The sequence below is a fragment of the Crinia signifera genome, chromosome 2, assembly GCF_055691185.1.
Source record: "Crinia signifera chromosome 2, ASM5569118v1, whole genome shotgun sequence".
NCBI lineage: Eukaryota > Metazoa > Chordata > Amphibia > Anura > Myobatrachidae > Crinia > Crinia signifera.
Window position 1 is genome coordinate 41654246 of NC_139218.1, and position 21764 is coordinate 41676009.

A 21764-nucleotide genomic window follows, 5' to 3' on the forward strand; every position below is an offset into this window, starting at 1 on the left:
TGGACTAGGTGACATGAGGGAGATTGCTAGACTAATGAGGGAGAGAGGGAGATTGCTGCTATTTCAGGGAGTTTCCTGCACAATGCAGGAGGGTAGGCAACTATGCCCCACACAGTACAGCGACTTCTCCCCTGGGGAACTTGCAGGCAATCCCTACTTGAGCCGCCCGGCAGGATTGCATACGATATATTGCATGCGGTCCTTTTGCATGTGATACATCGCATGCGATCACAGCCAAACATGCCCTGCTTGGAAGCAATCCGACAGATTCGCAGGCATCCAGTGCGATGCTCACGGGACCGCGCATCGCATCAGACCTCCTGTCAATTACATGCAATTTGCTCCATGGTCCGCAACTGCACCATTAACACCGCACAGCACTGAGCGAACACTGTGCCTGCAGTCATTACTCTAAGACAGGCCTGGGCAATTGCGGCCCTCCAGATGTTAAGGAACTACACATCCCAGCATGCCTTGCTTCAGTTTCAGCATGGCCACATAGCAAAACTAATGTAAAGCATCCTGGGATGTGTAGTTCCTTAACATCTGGAGGGCCGCAGTTGCCCAGCCCTGCTCTAAGAGGTACATTTACTAAAACTTCTAAAAGAGGCGATGTTGGTGATGTTAGCTATAGCCCCATTTGTTCTGTAATTTTCTAGGATGCAATAGAAAATTGATACAAAAAACTGACTGGTTGCTATGGGCAACATCACCTCTTTTCATTTTTTGGAAGCTTTAGTAAATTTACCTCTAAGAATGTTTAGAGTAAATTTGTACCAGTAATATGGTATTTATAGCGTATTTGCTGACATTGTTTCAATGAACAGGTATCTTCTTTCAGCCAGACTTCCCAATAGACCAGGGGTCCTCAAACTATTTTGCTCTGGGAGCCCATCAGACAATAAAAATAATTATATGAACCCAGTAAGTTCCTGCCGAAGGTCATCACATCACATGTGTAGTCAGCAGACAGCACATACATGGCAGCATTGTGGAGGCACAGAGTGATGGGAGGAGTCTGATATACCATAACCCATCATATCACATGTGTAGTCAGCAGACAGTACATACATTGTGGAGGCACAAACTGATGGGAGGAGTCTGAAGTAACAGACAATTCAACAGATTGTTCAGACTCCTTGAATCACTGACTGGGATTAGAAAAGTCATCAGCCCGATGGTCAGCAACAGGGAGTCGGGACCCCATGATGAGAAGGTCGGGACCCACATTTTCATAACCGTTGCAATAGATCATGTGGATATAAGGAAACACTTTCCTATTGTGAAATGTGTTTTGTAAAAAAAAAAAAATTGATACTACAAATATTAAAATCAACAATAAAAAAAAAAAATTGTCCTCTGTGGATTCCAGAGTCCAGTAGAAATCTTTCCAAAGGGAATGAAATAAAAGTCCAAAAAGTCCACATGCTTTAACAGGAGGTGAGTGAAGGTAACAATATGACGCATTTCGTCCACAATAGGACTTCATAAATTAGGAGGCGCCGAGTAATATTATTAATACAACATTTTTTTTTTTTGTTGCTATATGGTACAGGTTGAGTATCCCTTATCCAAAATGCTCGGGACCAGAAGAATTTTGGATAACGGATTATTCCGTATTTTGGAATATTTGAATGGGGTATCTTGAGGTATCTTGCATTTATGTTGTATAAACACATCAAACACATGAAATACACACAAATATATTTTATTTGTGCATAAAACAAGGTTTCAAAACATGAAACAAAGTTTGTGTCCTATCTCAGATACTACATTTAAATGCCAATCAATCATTTTCTTACACATACAGTATTTAGTGCCAGTTACATACCATGTCCTCAGTAGTGCTGTTACAGATGTCCCCAATAGTGCCAGTTACATATCGTGTTCTCAGTAGTGCTGTGACAGATGTCCCCAGCAGTGCCAGTTACAGATATACCCAGTAGTGCCAGTTACATATCATGCCCTCAGTAGTGCTGTGACAGATGTCCCCAGCAGTGCCAGTTACAGATGTACCCAGTAGTGCCAGTTACATATCATGTCCTCAGTAGTGCCAATTACAGATGTACCCAGTAGTGCCAGTTACATAACATGTCCTCAGTAGTGCTGTGACCGATGTCCTCAGTAGTGCTGTGACCGATGTCCTCAGTAGTGCTGTGACAGATGTCCCCAGTAGTTTTTTTCAGCAAAACAAAAACAAAAATCACTTTCTAAAATGTAAGGGTTTTCATTACAATTTGGATAACGGATATTTGGATAAGGGATACTCAACCTGTACCAGCTTCCTTCTCTCCAGAAGCTACAATTTCAGATATGTTAAAAAAGAGCAAAATTGTATGTCTGTAAAACTTTCTGTTCTTGCTGTGATTTATTGCGTCAGTTGGTTCCCAGTTATTACTCCGTTACTTTCTCCAACTGGCAGGGCCATGAAGATGGCCCAGATCCCTGACACCGATTATGTATTAGAGATTATTATAGTTAGGACTACAGCCCAGTCACTCGGCTGTGTATGAGCATCTCCTGGGGGTGAAGGGATTAATGAATTAGCTGTCCAGTAGATTTCGTACTTCTCTGCAGCGCCTCAGAAGTGGCAGGAAGAGAATAGCACTTATTGCTGTCCAAATATGAATCTAGCACCGGGGCATGACTGCAGTGAGCTGAGAATTCAGATCCAGCTCTCACAGCTTTTCACAGCAGATGAAGATTTAGTAACAATCGCAGCAAGTTTTTTACCTGTTCAAGGCTGCAATTTTTTCAGATGGACAAAACCATGCTGCACTGGGTGGATTATATTTTGTTTCTATGCAAGGTAAATACTGTCTGATTAATTTTTACGCTACAGTACAATTCAGTTTGAACCCGCCACCCACCTACTCAAATCTAATTATCTGCACATATTACATCTGCCCCACCTGCAGTGCAGTGTGGTATTGTCCATCTGCAAAAATTGTAGCCTTGCTAACAGGTCTGAATAAGGCCCTTACGGTCTCCTGTCTGGGGGCTGCCCATGACAGCTGTCACCAGGGACATGAGGAAGGGGAGATTACAGCCTCCCCATGTGGTCCGGACATGTAGCAAAAACCGTAATGGACCAGACACTACAAGCTCCGGAATACAAAGTTTGTCCAGTCCGGCAGTCTGGGGTCTTGTCCGGGTCCGGTTTTTACTTAGTCCCATATAAGTGAGCGCATGGAGCTGGTCCATCTTATGGGCATGTTGCTGACAGGAGTTGTCACCTTGGATGCATAGTCGCTAACATTGGAGGCCATACTCAGATGGTCAACTAAAATCGAGAACGGAAATTGTTATATACTGTATAACCACGGCGTATTCTTCAGTAGTAACTTTGTATCCTCGGCAGCAGTGGTAAAAAGTATTGTATTTACTGCAGTTACCGACAGATAACCCACATATCCAGGACAGGAACATAAATTCTGTTTACAAAGCTGTAAATACAGTGTTTGGAGCTAATGGGGCAGCAGTGTACCTCCATGTAGGAAGAACCCATCAATCCACACACTGCATTTCTGCAAAGCAATCTGTCAAACTGCCAGTCACTCACTGTCTGCTGTGTTAGAGAACCACCTATATATTATATATATATATATATATATATATATATATATACATTTTCTGAATGTTTTTTAAAGCATGTGTTGCTGAAAAGTTTTCAACAATTTCATCTTATTAATGTTCTAGCAATTAACTTGAAGATGCTGTGTTTTGTTAATTAATTATGAACTCTACATAAACTAGAATAAGCAGTCTCTTCCCTGGAAACAGTTCCCTTTAATCTGAGCTAAGAGCTGCCTTCCCTTCAGCAATGCTGCAAGCACAAACTACACACTGCAAAGCTGCCATTCGTTATCTCTCAACAGAGTTCCATGGAAGAACCGGGGTTACGAACACAGCCAGGACTACGCGTGGACTGTAGGGTCTGCTTGAGTGATGGATGCAGTGTAGATGTGTGCTCAGTTGTGTTCCACCGAGCATTGCACTTCCGAGGTTCTGCCTGCAACATTTAGCCATTGATTCATGTCTAGCACTTATTAGCAGGAAAAGACAGATCAACCACAGATTAACCCTTTGCAGACTTTTGCTCCTTTTCGTTGTCCCATTCTAAAGGCTGATTTCGACTTTCTGGCACACTGCTAAAGTAAACAACATATATTATATTCTATCTAGCAGAAATGGCAAAGGAGTAGATCCATCAGAGTTCCCACTAACTCACAAAGGTGCTTCAGCCAAGTGATGGGGACTAAACAGTCCCAGTGGTGCATCGCTCATTTAACCTGCTAGCTGGAGGCTACAGGAGCTCCAACTGTGTCTTCTGGTACTGGGACATTGCTGATAATGATTTCTAGATATCATTCACAAGTGAGCATCGCCCCTAATTCTAATCTGTTCACTCCCCTTCAGCAACCCTAACCCTTCACGCAGTGCCTAACTCTTACTCTGCCTTCCCACAGCCTAACCCTAATTCTCCTCCCTTGCATCCATACCCTGACCTCCTCCTCTTAGAACCTAACCCTCCACCTAGTGCCTAACCCTAACCCTCTCCTCCCACAGCCTAACCATAACACCCATACTGCATTCATACCCTAACCTTTCCTTACTCTCCACTCTCACAGCCTAAGCATAACACCCATACTGCATCCATACCCTAACCTTTCCCAACTCTCCCCTCCCACAGCCTAACCATAACACCCATACTGCATCCATACCCTAACTTTTCCTAACTCTCCACTCCCACAGCCAACCCCTGCCTAGATTCTTGTCCATACCCTCCCTTCCCACAACCTAATTTTAACCTTCCCCTATTGCCTAATCCTTACCTTCCCTTCCCACTGCCTAACACTAACCTCCCTTTAGTGCCTATTACTTCCTCTTCCCCCCCACAGCATAACCCTTAGTCTACCCCCCCACAACCTAACCCAAACCACCCCTTAGTGTCCTCCACCCTGTCAGCCTAATCCTCATCAATTTTTTTTTTTTTTAATATCAACAATGTCAACACTACGACGGTCATCATTGCGGTGTGGACGTTATGGCTGTTGCCATTGTGGTGAAAGCATGCTCTATTTATAAATCCCTCCCCGCCTTGAAATCCTGAAACAATGGTATTTTCCACAACATTATAACATTTTTATGAATTTCAGCTATTTATTATGTTACTTTTGCTACAGACGAAATCATAACATCCAATTAATCCTGTTTGCTGCCCGCAAACCATCTTTTTAGCTGTCTATGGGGAGTGAAAAATTACCAAATTTATGAAGCTCCAAAAAATGTACCAGTTTTTGCTTGGCCTATGGTCTACGGCATTTTGACCTGCGACATTAGCAGAGGGGTGATCTACATTAACGGACTGGCTGGAGAGGGCAATTAACATGTATAGCAGGAGCTTTTATGACCACTTTCCCTAGAGTCAAGCAGAGAACCCAGCAGTAAAAACCTTTACTGTTGCAAATAGCATCTTTCAAAGCTAATAATGGCGATTGAGTCATGGCCAGTACCGCCTCTTGTCAGAGGTGCTGTCCCAAAGTGCCTTTAAGGATAGATAACTGTGGTGAGCCACTCACTGTGAACAGACTTCCTGACAAAGTTTGTGTCCTGCTACCCACCTGCTAACAAGGAGAGCTGCAAATTTGTATATTAAAATATGTTCCTATATAAATAGGTCTCTAAGGTGGATACTTTATTCACTGCTAGCAACATCGGTGACTGGGAGGAAGTTGGAATGGTCCAGACTCCGGTACACCAGATATACTCCGTGCAGCAACCGGTGGCACAATGTGGAGCTCTCTGTGAGTGTACCTGTGTATGAAACACAGCAGCCCCCTCCTGACACATATCTGCTGTATTCATGCAGAGAGAATAGAAGAAACATGACCCGAATAGTCCGGACTACGGAATGCTGGTACAGACCAGCTCCCTACAGGGACCTTTCCTTCTGTGGCACTCTCTCTGTCCGTCCCATGTATGTGACAGCTGTAATGCAGCAAATGGTGCAGTTAGACATGCAGAGAGCTCCACAGCGGCAGAGGAAGCTGGTTCAGTCCAATTCAGAACCTGTGTTCCGAACTCCGGACCATTCTGACTTGTAACAAATCCTTCAACATTGTTTGTTTATCCTTACACCTCATAGCGGTGCACCAGAAAACTAACTACGTATATTATGATAAGAGGAAAGTTGTCCTGCTGAATTTTACAGTGATGTTTGGCGGCAATTCACCTGGAATTGAATTGCCCCTGGGCCAGATTCTCTAAGCTTTAAAAGTGATACAATGAAGAGTAATAAACAGCCAGCCAATCAGCTCCTGTCTGACATTTTTCAAACACAGTCTGGGACATGGCAGGCAGGAGCTGATTGGCTGGCTGTTTATCACTCTCCATTTTATCACTTTTGAAGCTTAGAGAATCTGGCCCCCTATGTGTAGCAGCACTACAGCATTATTATCCTGTAGATAGGTCATTAAAAAGTTAAGTTAACATGACCATTGGGATGTATACGGTATAAACTGTACTGTATACACTACTGCAGGGGTGTCAAACTCAAATTCATCGGGGGCCGCATCAGCACATTGGTCACCCGCAAAGGGCCGGTACACATTCAGAAAGGGGGCGTGGCCATGAACAAATGGGAGTGGCCATGGGCAAAAGGGGCGTTACCACGTCCCCTTTCCGAATGTGTACTACTACAAGTATCATGGTGAGTAGTAGGCTGCCTACCTGTGTCCAACCAGGATGGGGAGAGGGAGAGCTGCTCTTCAAACTGTCTCCTGCACGATTTTTCTTTTTGCTGGTGGTGGCTGCCAGGGGTTAATGTCTGTTGCCAGGGATTCCAGCTCGTTGCCAAGGGGTTAATGTACATTTTCAGGGGTTCTTGCTCGTTACCAAGGGGGGGTTAATGTCTGTTGCCAGGGGTTCTTGCTAATTGCCATGGGGTTAATGTCCATTACCAGGGGTTCCAGCTCGTTGCCAAGGGGTTAATGTCCGTTGCCAGGGGTTTCAGCTCGTTGCCCAGGGGTTAATGTCCGTTTTCATGGGTTCTTGCTCGTTGCCAGGGGGTGTTAATGTCCGTTGCCAGGGGTTAATATGTGCTTGCCCACCCACCCCACAGTTACTGCTGCCTTTACCTGCGCACAGAATGTTCAGCGTCTGACAGGAAGAGCAGCTCTGCACGTCACCAGGAAGTCGCAGAGCTGTGCTTCCTGTCAGACACTGAACATTCTGTGTGCAAGGACGGAGAGGCGCGGGGGGGCGGGCAGCGGTGGCGGATGGGCAGCGGCGAGGGGGGGGGGCTGGGCGGAGGCAGGGGGCCACTTGAAGAGGTCCGGCGGGCCGGATTCGGCCCGCGGGCCTTGAGTTTGACACCCGTGCACTACTGCATCAAGTGACAGGACTCTGAAACAACCATCAGGGTTGCGAAAATGAGGATTGGCTATCGTTTTAGGGAGTATGGAGTATAAAATGGTCTAACAGAGGGAAGGCACATGAGGGAAGAGGGCCCTGCTTGTGAGAGCTTACATTCTAAAGGGGATAGACAGACAGACAGAGGTAAAACAGATAGTGTAGAGCAGCGGATCTCAAACTTTGGGTCCTGACCCCAAACTGGGTCCTGACCTTCTCAGGATGAGGTTGCGACTCCGTGTTGCTGACCATCAGGCTGATGACTTTTCTAATCTTAGTCAGTGATTCAAGGAGTCTGAAAAATCTGTTGCATTGTCTGTTATTTTAGACTCCTCCCATCATTTTGTGCCTCCACAATGCTGCGATGTATGTGCTGTCTGCTGACTACACATGTGGGGTCAAATGCACTAAGCTTCAAAAGTCATAAAATGGAGAGTCATAAACAGCCAGCCAATCAGCTCCTGTCACAGGGTGTGTTTGAAAAATGTCAGGCAGAAGCTGATTGGTTGTTTGTTTATCACTCTCCATTTTTCTTACTTTTGAAGCTTAGGGCATATGTCCCGTGATGTGAAGTCCTCCTGCATCAACTTGCTGGGGTCGTGTAATTATTTTTGTTGTCTGATGGGGCCCCAGAGCAAAATAGTTGGAGGACCCCTGGTGTAGAGAGTGAGCGGGGAACAGAGGCTTAGGATGATAGATGGCTGGGTTTGAAAAAAAATGAATCTTGAGAGCCTGTAGGTCACATTTTTTTTAAATATTATACGTGAAGCATTAATACAGAAATAAAATGCATACATTTACACCGTCGTTTGATTGTTTATCGTGTCCTTTTTGTTCCTATTAATATTCTAATTGTTTAATAAATTATAAGCAGGCAGCTTTTTTTTTTTTTTTTTCCCATTTCACAATCTTCTGTTTATTTAGACAAATGAAAAGTTGGAAGCGTTAGGAAATACAGTTCGTATTGTTTGATCTCCAATTGACTAATCTAGACATGGAATTTCTCCCGAGAACAAGGTCATTGGTGATCACTTTTTTTCAGGTGCATGTGAGAGATGAAAGGCAATATACTTTTTATGTCAGCCGTGCAGATGATAGCTGAAATCAATACAGGTATGAGCAGAATGATTACAATTTGCCAGTAACAGTTACTTTCCACTAACGTCAAAACAGCAATATTATTTCCATTTTTCATTGATGGAGGAGGAGGGGGGGCATGCGACGGGGGGACAGCTGTAAAAGAGATTATGTATTTTTGGTCGAGTGGAAGGGATCAAACTGTTAGAATTCTCTGTGCTGCATTTGCTGAATCAATACAGCTGCTTCTTTCATTTGTCTTGGCTTTTATTGTTAATAATAAATGTCAAGAAAACGCTCAAAGAAACAGAAAGGTGTTCACAAAGTCAGAGCTTATGGCAGCCGGTACGGTGGCAGGAATTGTTGTTCGGTGGAAATGCATTCATATCATTTAGGAGTAGATGGGACGGTGTCCTTTACTACAATCTAGCTGACTGCTTTACTGTAGGTCCTCTGAATATATGTCTAGGGAACACCGTTCATTTTCCGGAATGGCTGAACGAATCGTTAGCACACTGGATGCACATTGACATTTTTTTTATTAAGTCTAAATGTCCACCCCCCCCCCACACACACTCATTTTGTCCACTTTGTAGCTGCTTGATGTTGAGTCAATTGGATTCTCTTTTTAATATGTAGTCACTGATGTCTATTGTCTGAAAAGGAGAATACAGAGATATACTGTGCACTGCTACAATATAGTATACAGTATACGAGGAAGGGTGTTGAGAAATGAGTGCGATCACATTCAGAACCTACAATACGGGGGGGGTTGATCATTACATCGACAGTGTCTAGGTGGGCACTATTGACCGCTATTGGTCAATAGTCAGAATGTTGACGCTTGAAAAGGTCAACATGCATTACATCAACATGGTCAAAGGGTCGACAAGCAAAATGTTGACATGGGAAAAGGTCGATGTGAGTTTTTCATGTTTTTTTTTTTTGCGCCGATGTCAACATGGACATCGTATTAGGGTACCCCGTCCACTCGGGCACGGTGTCTCACTGCACTCGGCACACTATTATATTCTCCCTCTATGCCCGCTGGGATGGTAAAGTATGAGCAAATCGTTTCCTTTTTTTTTAAATCGTAAAACACTCGTATCGACATTTTTCTATGTCGACCATCCGTGCCAGTGTTTTGCTTGTGTCAACCTTTTCATCATGTGGACCTAATGCATGTCGACCTTTTTAAAGTGTTGACCTTCAGCATTTCAAAAGGCTAGACACTGTCCGATGTATGTATTGGTGTGACATTTAGCTGAGAACAAGTCACCAATAATTGCTCACCAGCTTGGCATGCACCAAAGTAAATGCATATCTTATCCTATATGAAATTTTCAAGTGTGGATTGAATGATAGAGAGTCATTAGGTCGAAACCAGATGGTCGAAAGGTCCACAGTTAAATGGTCAACACAGAAAACGTTGACACATTATTTCCATTACCTCCCGTTAGGGCCTGACCCGAACCGCCCCTCTAGTGCTTAACCAACTCTCACCCTGGATCTCTAAACCTAAAGGTGCCCATACACGGTCCGTTAAACGGATCCGTTTGGGTCTTAATTAGCATGCATCGTATCAGATCGCATGCCTAGTGCATGCAATGCGATCCAATACGATGTTTAGCTAGTACAAAAAGTATGTGCAGCACATACTTTTTGTACCATACTATGTGATGCGCGGGAGCGCGCATCGCATAGTACAAAACGGACGGTCCGGGAACGGACCGTCTATGGGTACCTTTACTGTCTTTCCCAGCAGTCTAACTGTCCTCCATGCACCTACACCTATCCCTATAAATCATGTAAAACTATGTCAAACTTTTTGGTGTTGACAAATTGCATGTTGACCTTTTCACCCCATTGACTGTATCCATGTTGACTATTTAACTGTCAACAATTGACCCTGTGGATCTATTGCCTGATAACCGATTGGCTGTTTACCTATGTACTGTCTATCTACTATAATGATACCCAGTGGTGGCTCCATAGGTGGGACCCCAGCACAGTACAAAATTCAAATAAGGGATCCACAGCAACTGCCAGTGAGTCAGTTTGGAATGGCAGTTGGTGGCAGTGGGTGTGGATCCTCTGTGCTGCATCCCCTCCTCTGGAGCCTTCCCTGCTGATACCACAGATCCCTATACATTTTTGCACATGCATGATTTACTGCAGAGCTCTCACCAGCGTGTGCAACATCCCAATAAATTGGTGCACTATGTATGTCTGAAATCAGGCATATTTAGTATTATTAAATTCAAAAGATACCTCTACCCAGTAACTACTCCACAGTTCAGTTAATAAATGTATCCAAAATGAGATCTTAGAACCACACAGTCAGTTGATTTGGTCACTTTAATTGTAGCACATGTGGGTTCTATGACCCTCTCAGTGCATCTGCTGGCAGTGGCACTTTCTCCAGATACCGGTAGTACCTTACCTTGCCAAACTGCATAGGCTAAGCACTGTAACACCTGCCAACAGTACTGGATATCCAGACTCCCAATCACTGTGTATTGTCAGTGGGCCTCATGATTTTACGGGCTTTTGAGCATGGACAGGTGGTGTCCACGTAATCAGAGTGCCGAGGCAGAATTCTCCACCTGCCTCACAGCCAGTCCGTGAATGACTGTAGGCATGCTGATTGGTGGACGGCTGGAGTGCTGACAGCCAATCACTGTACGGAAGGATGTAGACAGATGGTGCAGGACTGAAGAAGGGGTCTGTTATGATTTTGTTTGATTGGTTCCCATGAATGGGTTGTAGGGGACCCAAGTTCATTGCTTTGCTTAGGACTTACAATGCTGTTAAGACAGCCCTGGAAATAGAAAATAGACAATCGGATACTGTAACTTTAAATATTGTCCCAATATAAAAGAAGAAAGTTTTTACTGGGGAGATTAATACAGTACCAAGCTCGTTTATTAAATTAATGGTACCTGTAAATGAAATATTAGGGTCTTCAATTACACCTATCGCCTATATCTTGGGGGGTTATTCTGGTTCATTCGCAAGGTTGCAAATTCACAGCCTTGTGAGTCCACCAGATGCTGCCCTGCGTATGCAGGTACACCCCCCCCCCACACACACACCTCGCATGCCGTGTTTGTACGCACGGGCTGCAAATGGATGTTTAACATAATAATATAGCACATAGGAACTGGGCAGGAGAAAATCCTGGGGCTGCTGCATCGCAGCCCTTTGTGTTACAGATCTGGACTTCTCCACCCACTGATGTACAAACGTCACACAACAAATTTATGTACGCAGTCTAGGAAAGTAGTTTTATCCCTTAAAGTTGTTTTATTTGTGCAAATAAGAAGCACATTTTAAACGAAAAAGATGATCCGTGCGGATGAGACGCAGGGGACCCGGCGCGCTGATACCGGCTGTTCGGAACGACTGAAGCTACAGTATATGAGACCCATCTGTACGGTATATTTATGGGAAATGGTCCTTGGATCACAAAGTTGTTCCAGTATTGTACAGTTTCTTTCCCGAAAAGTGGTTACTTGTAGCATAATTGCTTTTTATTTCCATATCTTGCGCTATAATGAAAATAGTCTTAATTAGATAGTTTAAAAGCTAAATAAATAGATGCAAAGCGAACGGGAACTTTACATGTTCTGAGCAGCGGGGAAGAAAGCTGTTAAACAGCTGGTTTCAGTATTTAACTATATTTTCAACAAATCATTCCCTTAAGCAAATATGTACCAACTCTGCCCACTTTCATTATTTAATCCATAACTATGGACTGTTGAATATTCAATATTTTCCTTAGAATGTGGAACATTTTCTCGCTGTTCCTTTTATATTTTTACAGCAATCAAGGAATTTTTTTTCTTTTCTTATTTTTGTTTTGTTTTTGTGCTTCTCAAACCTGATGACGGGCATTACCAAAAGCGCCAATGTTTTTTTGGATCTCACCATGAGAACACGTGCAAAAATTTATCACGTTGTCAACCTGTGAAGAGATCCACAAAGTATGTAAGCTGTTGGGGCCTGAGGATAAGGCTCATCGACAATTGCCAGCAATTTTGTACCCACACTGGGTAACACAAGCCAAGATGGTCAATACACACTCACACAAACACAAACGCACGCACGCACACACACACACACACACACACACACACACACACACACACACACACTACCCAAATGTACAGAGCAGCTTTGCTTAAAGGTGCAAATATGCAATAAAACCATAACAACTACTCAGGTATATACAGTGTATTTTAAATCCATATTGAATATATATGAAATACTATAAACATATGGCAAAGCACCATGAATTCATATTTCTCCATATAAGCACACCTCCTAACAGTTTACGTGGGACAGTCCCTTTTTAATACAGCGGGGCTGTCCCACTGTCTTATCTGCAGGCAGCAGTGTCCCGTAGTTGGGGGTCCTTCCGAATAGACTCCCCATAGTGTTGTTTTTTTTTCAAGTAGACAGAGGGACTGGAGGCATAGCCAGCAGCTCTCAGAGCACTGGCAATGCCCACCAGATGGACCAAAAATTTTGGGGACTGCACATTGTAGGCCATGAACCCCCCCAACTCTGCTGCATGCAGGAGCAGCTTATCATATATGATCCTTACTGAGAAAGGTCCTTTAGGAGTGATTCTGGTTGATTTGCTAACTCCTTGCTGCCCTGTCTATCTGGGTTTCGATTTGTGCTGTCATGGGAGCGCGCATCGGGATCGCAAGTTAAAAAACCTGTGCAATCTGCATACAATCTGCATGCGATCTGCATGTGATTTTGACTATATAGTCAAAATCTCATGCTGGTTGTACCCGTGTGTACACACCATTACACTGCAATTTAGATTTCAGTTTGAACACACCCCACCCGATCTAACTCTCTCTGCACATGTTACATCTGCCCCCACCTGCAGTGTACATGGTTTTTGTCCATTAAAGAAGGAGTTTGCTTTTGCAACCCAACCAGAATGTGCGGTGGAAACTGAAAAAGTGCCACCTAGAGGCGGAATAATTTTATCATATCCATGACTCATCTTTAAAATAACCAAGACACCGCCAGAAATCAGATAAGGGAGTATCTAAAATTCAAAATGTTCTTAATGTCATAAGAATACAGGAAATCCGTATAATATTCCTTTAACTGTAAATCCAGCATGTAACACACCCGAAGGAAACTATCATTGCTTTTTATTCTATTTATGGGATTTTTGCCCCCTTTCCCTGTGTCAAAGTTTTTTCAGTTGGATTTAATGTGTTCACCCCGAGCTATTCACAGCAACACCTCCAATTCAAAACTTTAAACCTGTGATGCATTAAATGTGCAAAAAAAAATGGCAACAAGGGTTAACAGCCGCATGCTCTAAAAATGATCTTTCGTTCCAAATGGAATTACACCTGGTGATCTGTAATGGATTGTATTTCATGCTGACACTTTCATTCTTCTGCTGTACTGCTTTTGAGCATCTTCTTTTGTAAGCTGTTTCACTCAAAAAGATAAACAGACAAAAGCACGGCTAGAGAGAATGGAACAGAAAGGCAGGCATGTGGAGAGGCACGCTGCCTAGTAACAAGCTAGCCACGTGGCGGCCATACTGCTAGCACTGGGTACGCAAAAAAAAAATATTGCAAAAATAATATCTGTTAAATACTAGGCTCAAGTAGACCGTTAAATAACTAATGATTGATCTCAGAAGTTCTCAAACTTGGCACTAAAGGGGGGCATTTATCAAAGTTTGGAGGTAAAGTGGATAGCGATCAAGTACCAACCAATCGACACAGGGGTTGATATAGTAGTGGAAAGCATAGCAACCAATAAGCATAGAGGTAACATTTATCAAGTACATTCTATATATATAGTGATAGGTAGAAGCTAATTTCTTTTCTTTACTTGATACATCAACACCACAACCTGTAATACGGCTTTAAGGAACTAATTGGTCAGTACTTTATCTCCACCTTTTTATTTTATTATGTGAAGTGGTATTTACAAGCTATTTATTAAGGCTTATGGGGGTTATTCAAACCTGATCACATGGTCATGAATTGGCATGGCCAGAATTCAGTCAAGAGTGAAGTCCCCCCTCGCAAATGAATGTGATCTCTGTGTGAATAGATGTGTACGGCTACACATCTATTCGCAGACATGTGAATATGTTTGAAACCCATCGTAACAGGCTCACCATTTTTATACTGGGCACAAGTCATCGAGTAGCCAGAGACTTATTCAGCGGCTGCGATGAAATCTGGCATATTTGGCCTGCTGCTGACATCACACAACCTCCCCTAAAATGCTTAGGCGGCCCGCTTTTCCCTGAAACTCCAGGCATTTTCCTTAGCACTCCTACTGAATGGCCGGTTTCTACCCCCAGATGCCTACTTCCTGTCAATCACCTTGCGAATGGTGTCCGCATAGAAATAGTAGCAGGATTTCATTGCAGCACGGCCTCGCGCATACGTACTGCAAATCGATAATTGTCCGCCATTGCGAATTCGTAGCCATGTAATCAGGTCTGAATTGAGCCCTATGGCAAGGTTAAGTTGCAGGGCTATTTATTAGGCCTTTGTCACTGGATATGTAATAGATTTACCACAGAGTTCCCTAAAGATCTGCCACCGGCATGATTCTCTATGGCGACACTAATATGGGGCTGCTTTTAACAAGCTGAGAAAAGTTAACTTTTTTGGAACCTGGCACCAACGGTCTATGACATCTTCAGATAGTGTAAGGTATTGTTGTCCATAGACTGTAGTTTTGCCGGAGAGAGATCTTTGTCTTGCAACCCCAGATATGAAGCTACCAAGTCGAACATGTAGGAGAAAGCTTTTACGTTTCAATTACTAGAGTACTTTGTCCTACAGTATTTGTTGTCCTTGTTGCTTTTTGGACCCAACTTTAGAAGATGGGTAAATAAATAGTTACATACAGAGTTACATAGTTACATAGTAGATAAGGCTGAATAAAGACTTGCGTCCATCAAGTTCAACCTATGGTTTAATAGCTTATGCCTTGTAAAAGACAGAATATGATTCTTATTTGTACCCTTGGATGTTTTTATCCAATAAATGCTTGTCCAACCTTATTTTGAACGTATTTATTGTATCTGCCGACACCACTTCTCCAGGAAGAGAGTTCCACAGTTTAACTGCTCTGACCGTAAATAATTTTTTTCTTTTGAGGGAACGAAATCTACTTTCTTCTAATCATTGCTCCGTTTGTAGAGGCCATAGCGATAGCAATGCGCGGTCTCGAGAGTCGCTATCGCTCAGCGATTAAAATCCAGCGTGCTGGATAAATCTAGTTAGATCGCTGGTCAAGGTCAGAGAACACTGGCCCTGACAGATTGCTCAGCACACATTGCTGGCCACATTGCTGTGCAGCTCTGTGTGCTGAGCAATCTTAGCATCACTCAGATCATTTAGCAAAAATCTCCCTTTGTGTAGGTTTCTTTACTTATTGGATCAAAATTCGGTAGACATTTTTCATTTGGAAAAAAATGCCTTACTTACTGTAGGTATAATCATAGCCAGATGACAATGGGGTGGAGGGAGCAGTAGCTCCAGGCCTCCACATAAAAATAAGCCCACCATCATGACTTTTTATGATGGTCACCAGACAGGCACCAGCCGGCCACATGGTTGCCAATAAATCATAAATATTAAAATTGCATTTCTATTTCACAAATGTATGCACTTGTTGTTCCTTTAGGATCAGTACTTCTTATATAACACATAAAGCAGTGATAGATTTGGAAGGCTACTTCTTCCATAGTTCCCGGGCCCAGATGTTCTCTTAACAGCCCTGGATTATTCAGTGTTTTCATAAATCACCGTCTTATAAAAGACCTGCTAATGCTAGTAAAAATGGGCAATGAAAACACGTAAGCATAATTCCACTAAACAGAATATACTTTAAAGCGGTTTTTACTTGTCCAATCCACAAACGATATGACTAATAATAATTATCGGATTTTATAATGCAGAATAATAGCGCTTGAGAGGTCATTGTGTAGAATCTCAGGCTTCACAACTGCTGTAAACAAGAAACACTGTAATACGTATCAGCGCGGCTGATTTCCAGTGGAGAAAACAGAAAGAAATGTAAACAGCAGATTAGCGAAGAAACAAAGACACGATGACTAAACACATTAATAAGGGGAAGAGCTGCCCAGTTATATACGGCTTTTCTTTTACGTGTTAGAACTGGTTTATGTGTAACTGTTTCTTAATCCAGTGCTTGGTTGACATAATGGGCCTGATTCAGACCAGCTCCCTAGGCTGCATATGTTTGCAGCCTAGGGAACAGGTAAACCCACCCGGTGAACACCTCCAGCTCTGTGCGAATCCCATCTCTAATATGAGATGATATTTTCTCCCCTTTGGTAATAATAGTCAGTCTAGACCGCTATCCGCCGAGTTTAGGGAAGGCACTGTCATCCGACATCATCCGCCCACCCCGAGCATGCATTGCCATGACAGGGCTCGTAGGGGGAACGCCCAGTGTTTTTATGGGGAGGCCCATAAAACTCTGGACATCCTCCTGCTACCATCCCCCGGACCCCCCTTCCGGGACTGTACGGTGAGTGTGAAACTTGCTGAAACCTTTGCACATGTGCATAGATGTGCATGCGCTTGTGCAAATCCGGAACATGGGGGACTGGGACGGATTTGGATCCAAACGAAGGGGTCTGAATGGTTCCCAATATGTGTCAAAATTACTTCATTAAATGTATTTTGACCAAAGAAACAAAAGTGTTTTGTGTCTGGTTTGCAAATCACCAAACATCGGGTGCGGTTTTTAGAGGTTTTATTGCAGATGTAGCTATGCTCATTGTGGCTCTGTGTTGTCAGGGGGCGCGACTTGCGTGGCGTAACACATACACATGCATCATATACATCCCCACAACCCATTGTAAATGTATTAGCGCGCACCACAGACAAGGTGTGCTAAACAGTCACCCGCGGCTGCGATGTAGCCACTTTGAGCATGGCTACATCTGTAACTTGTGGTTTGGAACCAAGGGACAGTTCTAGAGGAATGATATAAAAAATTCAGCCTGAGGTGGTGGAACGGTTGCTCACCCAGTGGCATCTGTCACCAGCTTGTCATAGCTCTAAATGCCTTGAGCCATTATGTTGTACCCAGTGCCCACGTTTCCTGCTCCAGCTTCTTCTTCTGCATCACAATGATGTATGGCACAAGGCTAAGGAGGAGGTATGATTGCTATCCCAGTGGCACCTGATGTTGTGCAAGTGCAATACAGTATATATTTAAGTAAATTTACATTTCATTGTTACAGACAAGGAACGATTGTCTCTACATTAGACCATAGTCTTTTCTCATAGGGTGACGCACCTTTTTTTATACTGTATATTACATGAGTGTAGATTTATTTTAATAACCACTAAATAAATTGCATATTTTATTCAGAATTAATTTGTTATTGTTTTTGCTATCATTGTATTTTTATTGCAAGTGTTGGGTGATATATGCTTGCATTACTTTCTTTTGAAAATGCATTTCGGGGACACACTGAATGCAATATTTATGTGCGTGGTGCTGAAGAGGGTGTACTGTGCCATATAAAACGTGTGTCATAAAATTGTCTCTTTAGCCCATGAACCTACAACCACAGTTATATTACTAATGGTGTGGCTGTATATTAAACATGTGCAGCACTACTACTTTTAGCATATTAAAAAACTCAATCCTAACTCTCTCCGAGTCCTAGCAGGTTCTTGCACTGTACACACTATAATGTAACACGCATCCTTGGAAACACAGCAACTCCAGTACCATTCACTATACTGGAAAGTGGTTGCCATTTTGTTGTAGCACACATACTCCTTAAGGGGTGTACACACAGAGCTAATTTGTGCTATTTTCTAAGCAATCTGACTACATTGCTTAGAAAGTAAGCACAGATCTCTCTGTGTGTATGCTCCGAGAGATTAAATCTCTTGCTAACTAAGTCAGTGCATGCAGTCCCAATCTAGTCAAATTGCTTAGCAAATGACTGCAAATCTGTCTGTGTGTACAAAATGAGAGATACTGATCGCAATCTCTCATTCTGAACCACTACCCTGTCTTTTTTTGCTTAACAAAATTGCTTAGCATAAATCTCTGCGTGTGTATGTGCTCTCCATGGGAGACCTTGACACCAGAAAAATTGCTTAGCACAGAACTTTACGTGTCCCTTTACTTTTGTCCCTATTGTTTCCTACACACTAGGCGGAGTGTGATAGCATCATCCCTGAGTAGCACATTCAGGCATATTGCTAAACTCTTCAGGGAGTCAGGAAGATCTTCCTAAGATCCCAGGAGAGTGATCAGTAAAGGAGCATGCATATGTAGAGATGTGTGCTAAGCAATTTTGCTAAGCTATTTAGGGTAGGTGATTTCCTTGTGTTCAGATCACCCATGGGGAGCACATACACATGCAGAGATTTGTGCTAAGTGATTTTGCTAAGCAAAAAAAGGTCAGGTAGTGGTTCAGAATGAGAGATTGTGACCAGTATCTCTCATTCTGTACACACAGTGGCCCTTATTCTGAATCGGACGGTACGGCCCGCGTGCGGCCGTACCGCCGATGTTTTTAGTCTGCACATGCGCAGAGGTCAATCTGCGCATGTGCAGCCCCATTCGCCGCAGACGTATTTCGTCCGCCGCAAAGGGGGCGTATAGGGGCGTGAGGGGCTTCATACCCTCATTTCCCTATGTATACGCCCCGCGTTTCATGGGCGTTCCCATGCAAACGCGGGGCGTATGCATGCTAATCAGGGTATGACGCCACTGATGGGGGCGGAAAGCTGACGTCGCCGGATGTCAGCTCTCAGCCCCCATACAAGCTATCACACGGACGATTGTCCGTGTGGTCTCAGCTTGCGGGAGCTGCTGTGGCGTGCGGCCCTGCCTTCGATGGTCGACGACCATCGAATGCAGGGGGCAGCTCCCACCATGGTGGAGGCGTACGCCCCACCATTTTTATGCGGATCGCCAGCCGTCCGTGTACGGACGGCCGTGGCGATCCGTCTCGTGGGCGGGGATTGGTTTGTGCGGCCGGAGCACCGTGTGCGGCTCCGGCCGCACCAACCAGAATAAGGGCCACAGTGATTTGCAGTCACTTGCTAAGCAATTTCACTAGATTTTCACTGCATGCACTGATTTAGTTAGCAGGAGATAATTAATCTCTTGGGGCATACACACGGGAAGATCTGTGCTTAATTTCCAAACAATCTAGTCAGATTGCTTAGAAAGTAGCACAAAATTGCTCCATGTGTATGAACCTACAGTATGATACAGTCAAAGCATACTACAGATATGTTAGAATTATTAAACTAGTTGGGAACTCAAGATACTGTATATTATTACTATTATTATTATTATTATTATTATTATTATTATTATTATTATTATTAACCCCTTACCGACGCAGCATGTTTTTGCCTTCCTGACAGAGGCCTTTTTTTCAAATCTGACAGGTATCACTTAAGTGGGGATAACTTTTTTTTGCTTTTACTTATCCCAGTGATTTTGAGATTGTTTTCCCGTGACACATTGTACTTTAAGTTAGTGATAAATTTTGGTCGATACAGTTTTTTTTTTTTGTGAAAAATACCAAAATGTCGTAAAAAAAATGAACATTTTGCAATTTGCAAAATATTACATTTTCTGCTTGTGAGACAAATAATCATACCACTCAAAATAGTTAATAACTAACAAAGACCATATCTAAACTTTATTATTACATCATTATTTCAACTTTCTTTTATTTTTTTTGGACGCTAGGGGGCAGCAGAGTCTAAATTTTACACATAACACAGTAAACGCTGCTTTTGGCTGTTCACGTTTGAACAGCCAATCGCAGCGATCGCCCATGGCGGGGGGCATCGCTGCCCCCCCTGGGCAATGAGGGAAGATGTCTGCTGTCAGGGACAGCAGACATCGTCCCTCTGTCACCGCGTCTCTAGACGCGGTGACAGTTACAAGTCATGACGTACATTTATGCCATGTGTCGGGAAGTACATCCCGACCATGACGTAAATGTACGTCAAATGTCGGGAAGGGGTTAATAATTACTATTATTATTATTATTATATTACTACAATTCATTATTTTATTATTATTTATTTATTATTATGAATTTTATTATTATGGTTGTTGTTATTATTATTATTATTATTATTATTATTAGTAGTAGTAGTAGTAGTAGTAGTAGTAGTAGTAGTAGTAGTAGTAGTATTACTTGGCATCAGAAACTGTCATATTGAATTAATTAATGAGACTACAAATTTTGCATTGTTAAAATATTTACTTGTTCAAAATGATTTGCAAATGTAATATAAGAATACAGAATTGAGTGATGTCATGTATTATTTGTCAGATCGGATATATGATTGTTAATATTAGATACTCCAGCCCCCCACACCACCTCGCTCCTCACTACTCTGTAGGCCAGGCTGGAGCTGGCAGCATAATGTACTGTATAAAAATCTGCTTCTTTATCTTCCACTGATATAAACCTGAGGAATGCATTGCAGGTGAAACATTCATTTTATGTATAATTTCCATCTTTTTAGCATGTTTTTTTCTTGTTTGTCTCCCACTTCTACCCAGCATGTTGTTTTATCCACATTTGATCTCCGCAGTACAATCCATTGTAAATGGCACGGATGAAGGCTTGGTTCTTGTCAATTAAACTCACTCTCCATTGCTGCGACTTGTATTCTGTACAGTACCCAGTAATTTAAATGCGCCAACGATTTTTACACTTTTGGAGATTAAACATCTAAAATGTTAAATGTACAAAAGAGAGTGATTTAATATAAAAAATAAAATCGACCAAGTGTCTGAGTCACTTTGCTTTAAGCATGTTTGTTAACGTGTGTCTGCATTACCCAAGTTAACCATTGTTATGATTTTTTTTTTGTATGATATGATTTTGTCTTTATGTTTCATGTCTCTTTTTATGTTTTCCCATTGACCAGATATCCCCAAAACTTTATTTACAACCTCAATCATCCCCCTTTACACCACTGCAACAGTCACAACCTCTGTTACCATTACAACCCGCTCAGCCTCATCCGCCTCCAGCATCAAAGGTATGTTCGTTCTACCATACACCTTGTGCCTTGGGTTGCTAGAAATTCCAGATGTAGAGATGAGAGAAGAGGTGGCTACTCGATTTGAAGTTCTAATTTAAATGTAAGCTATATTATTTGTAGCCATCCTCAAAGGGACACTACCATGTGAACAATGCTTTAGAGTTCTCTAAGTAGGTTTAA

The 21764-nt window shown here is 42.7% G+C and overlaps 1 protein-coding gene across 3 annotated transcripts in view; it reads left to right on the forward strand.

The window, feature by feature from the left end:
* The window catches only part of CADM2 (cell adhesion molecule 2), a 1292583-nt gene that overhangs the window by 1174325 nt on the left and 96494 nt on the right, over positions 1-21764 (forward strand). For 2 of the 3 annotated variants that reach the window (XM_083171927.1, XM_083171928.1), the window contains one exon: positions 21468-21581. The exons of the other annotated variant lie outside the window; for it this stretch is intronic. In XM_083171927.1, the coding sequence (XP_083028053.1) occupies positions 21468-21581 (114 nt within the window). The remainder of the gene's footprint in view (positions 1-21467; positions 21582-21764) is intronic. 3 annotated transcript variants of the gene reach the window in all.